Genomic DNA, 6,000 nt, shown 5'->3' with positions numbered 1-6,000 from the left:
ACTGCCGGGGCTGGAGGCCAACACGGGGCTCTCAGGGCCCCCGGGTCGACTCCTGCCCCTACACCCACTTTCACCCCTTTCTTCCCCAGGGCTGGACTGTTTCACCCCGTCTCCAGGCAACCGCCAGGCGCGCCAGGCGGGACGTCATTTCCTGAAGAGCCCGCGGGGGGAGGGGGTGGGCGAGGGGGAGGGGCTAGGGGGCGGGGCTAAGGCTGGGCAGGCGACGGCGACGGCGACGGCGTCGGAACTCGCTGGAAGACTCGGCCCAGGGTTGCTCAACAGTTCGCAAAGTCCGGGCTCGCGGCGGCGCGGCTCCGTCTGCGCCCGGGCGGCGCAGGGGCGCGGGGACCCCGGGCTGCTGCATCCCGGGGCTGCCCCGGACATGCCCCGCACCCCCTACCGGACGCCCGAGTGGCCCCATCCGCTGCGACTCCGGGGGCTGCGGGACTAGATCGACCCCCGCCCCAACTTCTGACTTTGGGGTCCCCCAGCCCTAGAAGAACCGGCGGCCCGGCTGGGGGAGCCCCGGGAATGGTGTGACGGGGCGGTCAGCTTTGCTGCGCCCCCCACTCCAGCCACCCGCCGTCTCTGCGCCCTCCGGAATGTAGCTGTTCTCTCCGCGCCCCCCGGCCTCCAGCCGCAGTCTCCGCGACCTCCGGGCTCCAGCCGCCAACTCTTTGTGCCCCAGGATCCCGCCGTGGTCTCCGCGTCCGCAGATTCCAGCCGCCGTCTCTTCGTCCTCCGGATTCCAGTTTCGCGACCCCCTCCGTTTTCGCACCCCCGGGACTCCAGCAGCGTTTCCGCGACCCCACGGGATCCAGCCACTGTTCCTGCACCCCTCCAAACCCACAGTCCAGCCGTCGTCTCCACGCTCCTGCAAACCCAGACTCCAGCACTGTGCCCGCATCTCCCGGGTTTTGGCCCCGTCTCCACGTCCCCGAAACCCAGACTCCAGCCGTGATCTCCGCGCTACCCCGAATCCCGCTGTCGCGCCAGTTCCCGCAAGTGCAGCAGCGCCCCACCGCGCACCTCAAGCCTGGCCGGGCCTCGGCGGGGAGATGAACGCGCAGCTGGACGGCCTGTCGGTGAGCTCGTCCTCCACCGGCTCGCTGGGCTCGGCAGCCGGGGCGGGCGGCGGCGGGGGCACGGGGCTGCGGCTGCTGTCTGCCAACGTGCGCCAGCTGCACCAGGCGCTGACCACGCTGCTGAGCGAGGCGGAGCGGGAGCAGTTCACGCACTGCCTAAACGCATACCACGCGCGCCGCAACGTCTTCGACCTGGTGCGCACCTTGCGCGTCCTGCTGGACAGCCCGGTGAAGCGGCGCCTGCTGCCCATGCTGCGTCTGGTCATCCCGCGTTCAGACCAGCTGCTCTTCGACCAGTACACGGCTGAGGGTCTCTACCTGCCTGCCACCACCCCCTACAGGCAATCTGCTTGGGGCGGCCCCGACGGCGCAGGGCCTGGGGAGGTGCGCCTGGTCAGCCTACGGCGCGCTAAGGCCCACGAAGGCTTGGGCTTCAGTATTCGAGGGGGCTCAGAACACGGCGTGGGTATCTACGTTTCCTTGGTGGAGCCTGGTTCCCTGGCTGAGAAAGAAGGGCTACGGGTCGGGGACCAGATTCTGCGCGTCAACGATAAATCCCTAGCCCGGGTGACCCACGCAGAGGCAGTCAAGGTAGGGCTGTGGTTCTGGGAAGAATAAGGGGGAAAGTATCTGCAATAAAGTGGGGCAGCTCCTTCACTAGCTCCATGCTGTGTGTCCTTGGGCAAATCACTTGACCCGACTGGGCTTCATTTTTCCTAACTTTAAAGCAGGAGCATCTAGTTTGTGGATCAGAGAGCTGTCAGTCCCTGAGCATATGGTGATGCCTTGCCTTCGTGGGGCCTACCTGCTATTGCAGAAGATAGGACAGTATCAAATACACAAGCAAATGTATGATCACAAAATGTGAAAGGCTCTTTGGATTCTTATGAGCATTCAAAACTAAATAAATAAATAAAATCTCTGCTTGGCATAGAGTTAGTAATCAGTAGGTGGTCTGCGCTGCTGCTACTGCTGTGGTCATGATCCTGTCTCTGAAAGTTTTGTTAGTTCATCAGTGGCCGGAGGAGACTGTTGGGGTGACCCACAGAGCTTTGGCCTGACCCTGCTGCTTGGGGCAGTCTGAGATCCTGGAACAGGTTGCTCGCCCTCCTAGAACCTTTGGTCTTGCACCTGGAAAATGTGGCAACTGGACCAGATAAGTGGTCCCTAACCTTGTTGAGAATGCATCTACTGCCTGAATGTCAAAAACAAGTCCCTTATCCCCAGGAGAGTGTGTGTGCTTTTTGTGACTGTTAATTGAGAAAAATAACCTCCTGACAACCAGCTTCCAGGGATTTAATCATGCTGTTAAAGGAGTGTGTTTGCTGATCTCGTGCCCCAGGGCAATTGAAAAGCAGTTGGAGTGTGAGATGGAGCCTGTTTGGTCCCCTGGTGAATTCAAGGGTCCCTTGCAAGCCTTTGGCCCTCACCCCATCCCTCTGTGGGCAAGAAGTGAACAGTTTTTGCTTCTGCAGAGAAATGCTTCAGGGGTTTGGGCTGGCCTGTGGCCCCCTCTCCTCCCCATGCCATACCCTCCTGATCCCCCACGCACAGGTGCCCGTGCCTGCTGGGAACTCCAGGCAGCAGAGCTCCAGGGCTACTTCCTGTGTGCTGACTGTCCAGTGACTGTCCAGTGACCTGTGGCCAGGTGACTCCCGCTGACTGTACCTGGGACACCAGTATCTGTTTCTGCCCTTGGCTTCCTCTTTTGCCTTCCAGCCCATGAACCCCCAGCAGGCTCCCAGCGCTTTTAGAAACTTCTTTGCAGTTTCTGGGGAAAGGCAGATCAGCGTAGATTGTTCCAGAGTAGAGCCAGCAAAGCTCTTTGTGGGTTTCCATGCAACCGTGGGCCCTGGCTCCTCCCCCCACGTCCATCTTTCCCTTGATCTAGCACTCCATAGAGTTATAAAGAAATAGTCCATTAGCCTTGGCCCTGAAAGGTCAGAGTTCTGAGATGATAAATTTGTGCTCTAAAGATACTTGATCCAAATGGTCATTTATAAATGTGGATTCAATTTTAGAGGCAATTTAAGGAGACTGGACTAACTTAATCATCACAAGGTGATAGACTTTGGAAAGGCCATCGGTCCCCCTGAATAGTAAGAACACTGTCTCTCCCTTCAGTTGCACCCCAGACCCAGTGGGCCACAGGGTCACACTGCTTGGCTGTGAATTTCAGTTTCCAGGCATTTCTTTGATGCCCCTGGGCCCCTTCTCGGGATGTCTCTCAGCTACACTGTGGTGGTGGAGCTGTGACGAGGGCAACAGCAGGCCTTGGCTCTTTACTTTTGTTGCTTTTACAGCAAAACCTCAGCTCTCCAGGCATAGTTTTTAAGCCCAAGAGAGAGTACCTGCTGTCACCTGGGGAGAGCATAATAGGAGCAGAACTGTCCTTGAAGTGTGGCACCTGTGTCACAGGAGCCTGTGTGAGCTGAGCAAGGTGGCCACTAAGCAGGCTTGCCCCTCTTCTGGCCAATGTCAGACACATAATCTGCCTGCAGTGGACCCTTCTGGACCCTTAGGAAGCAGCAGTCAAGATGCTGCTTTGTCATATTAACTCCAGAGGGAGAAGGGGACAGACTTTTTGGTGGGTAGAATTCAAAACAGAGGAGGCCAAAGCAGGGTCGCACGGTGTGCAGATGGTTTCAGGACAGTTAAAAGAACACCTGCAGAGCTGTTTGTTGATGCATTTCCAAAATTAGGAGGGTAAAGTCCCTTAGCTGAAAGTCTGGACAGGCCTGGCTTCCCACCAGGCACCAACCGCCCCTGCTTGGGAGCTCCCCGAGGCCCTGCGAGCCTCGGTGCTGGAGGGCCCCCATCAGGGGTTCAGCAGTGCAGGTGCACGGCTCTTACCTGGACTCAGACTGTCTTGGAATTTTCACTGGTTTGTCTGCTCCTGACTTTTTACTACATTGTGTTTCGTAGGAGTCTTTTCAGTCTTCAAATGTTTCTTTTTCTTCTGTGATAGAAAGAGGGGAAGAGATCCTCTGAGCTTCCCAAAAGGAGGAGTTAACTGTATGTCTGTGTGTGTGACATGAAAAAAAATGAAAATAAAAAATCAACATAAATGTTAGGAGTTAAACTACTTGAGAGCTGACAATTCAGAGAGGGTCACAAGCTTCTTCAAGAAGGGATTAAGCGAACACAGTTCTTTCCACTTCTTATTCTGACAAATGGAGCATCCATTGTTCCTCAAAGCAGTTTACTAAGGATTTTTTTCCTACATCCAGTGGGGCTTCCGGTCCTCTTTTAAGGTCCATTTGCCAAATCAGCAGTGACAGGTCCAGATAAGGCAAGTCATTTACTATTTGCAATTAGATTGAAATGTTTGATTTTTTGAAAAGTCTATGTTGAATGAACAGGAGCCAGACTGGTAATAATAAAGTACTTGTTCAGAGGTTTTCAGCCAAATGTGCTTGATAAATCAGCCAAGGAATCCACAGACCAGGGATGCTGCCCTAGCTCTGCTGCCCACTTGCTGGGTGACCTTGGCAAGTTACTGATCCTCTCTGTGGTTCTAGGGTGAGTGGGTTGGGGGCTATCCAGAGCTCCCTCCAGCTCAGTCAGTCTGTGACTTACTTGCTGTGTGCCACACAGAAGGCCCATAAAATGTTGAATCTGATGTTTTCTTGTTCTTTTGGAATTGCCTTCGTTTAAGGCAAAGAAAGTTGGCTAAGGACTGGGAGATGAGCGTCTTGGCATTCTTGTGTAGCATCCTACTAAATCAGGAAATTGATGGGTTACACACTGTACTGATGAGAGCTGCACGCTGTCTCTCGACCCAAGAACACCAGCCCTGGTGCCATTCCAGAAGAAATGAGAAACCACAATAGGACTCTGGCACAAGCAGCAGTGGCCTGGGAGCGCTCAAAACCAAACTCACTTATCCACTTGCTTTCTGAGCCCCCTGGTTTTGTGGATAGAAGAACTCGGGGTGTCCAGGTGCCACTGGCACGTGTGTGCGGGTGTGTATTTCATCTGGGTAAAAATTAAATGGCTTCTCTGCACATCTCAGCATCCCCATATCCAGGGAGCATGTTAGAAACTGAAATGTTCCAGAAGTTAAAGACTCACTGGCCCTTGCATTAATTAGAGTTATCACACTCTCCTTCCTTTGCATAATAACCCAGGAAGAACCTGTGTGTATTAATCTAAGTCATTATATTTGGTTCAGCACCTTCTAAATGACACGTTTGTCACTTGATCATGGTACATGGTTAGCTGAAGCCATTACAGATGATTGCCACTTCCAACTTTGTGTCTGATCTGGGGCTCCTCCCACTGGCCTCATTCCTGGGCCCACGTTTGGAAACCATGGTGGGCAAGGCTTTCCTCGGGCCCTGCATTCATTCTTCCCTTCTCTGGCTCCTGTCAGCAGTGACACCTGGAAAGCTCCCTATTCATAAACTCTTGGTTGTGTAGACTTGGGGTTGCAGCAAATTCAGAGCTGGCGCAGTCCGCGGAGAGGGCCCGATTCTTTAATGTAGCCTTGGATATTCATTTCGCCCAAGATGAGCTCAAGGTTATAGAAAACTGTGCCGCCCTTGTAGGGCCAGATGCTCTTCCGACTGGTTATTACTGTTCAGATCAGAGAAGCATTCCGTAGGGTGGAAGGGGATGCTCTTATTTTGCCTTTAAGACTTGCTATTTTGTAGTAGAAGGTTCTCGCCTCCTGACTTGAAGCTGGACTTGAACGAGATGCAGAATCAGCCCTGCTCAGCGTCGTGTTTCCCCTTCAGTCTCCGCTGCCACTGCCAAGGAACCCAGATTGCTTATTACATGCCGTAGATTCACCGTTTGGAGGGAGCGGTAAAGAGAACGTGCTCCTCTAACCTCTGACCAATGGGATTCATGCGCGGAGTCACCGCCCTCCTCTGCCTGCCTCCAGCCACTGGCAGGGAAGGCAGCCCGTGTG

General features: G+C 54.7%; 1 protein-coding gene across 5 annotated transcripts in view; it reads left to right on the top strand.

The window, feature by feature from the left end:
- The first annotated feature begins 245 nt into the window (after positions 1-245).
- The window catches only part of Whrn (whirlin), an 87,855-nt gene continuing 82,100 nt past the window's right edge, over positions 246-6,000 (top strand). For all 5 annotated transcript variants that reach the window (XM_071600866.1, XM_027949456.3, XM_027949452.3 and 2 more), the window contains exon 1: positions 246-1,676. In XM_071600866.1, coding sequence (XP_071456967.1) covers positions 1,059-1,676 — 618 coding nt within the window. In that variant the 5' untranslated portion in view covers positions 246-1,058. The remainder of the gene's footprint in view (positions 1,677-6,000) is intronic.

The sequence above is a fragment of the Marmota flaviventris genome, chromosome 13 (assembly GCF_047511675.1).
Source record: "Marmota flaviventris isolate mMarFla1 chromosome 13, mMarFla1.hap1, whole genome shotgun sequence".
Taxonomy (NCBI): Eukaryota; Metazoa; Chordata; class Mammalia; order Rodentia; family Sciuridae; genus Marmota; species Marmota flaviventris.
The sequence above is the reverse complement of the archived record's forward strand: the minus strand, read 5'-3'. Positions and strand labels throughout refer to the sequence as shown.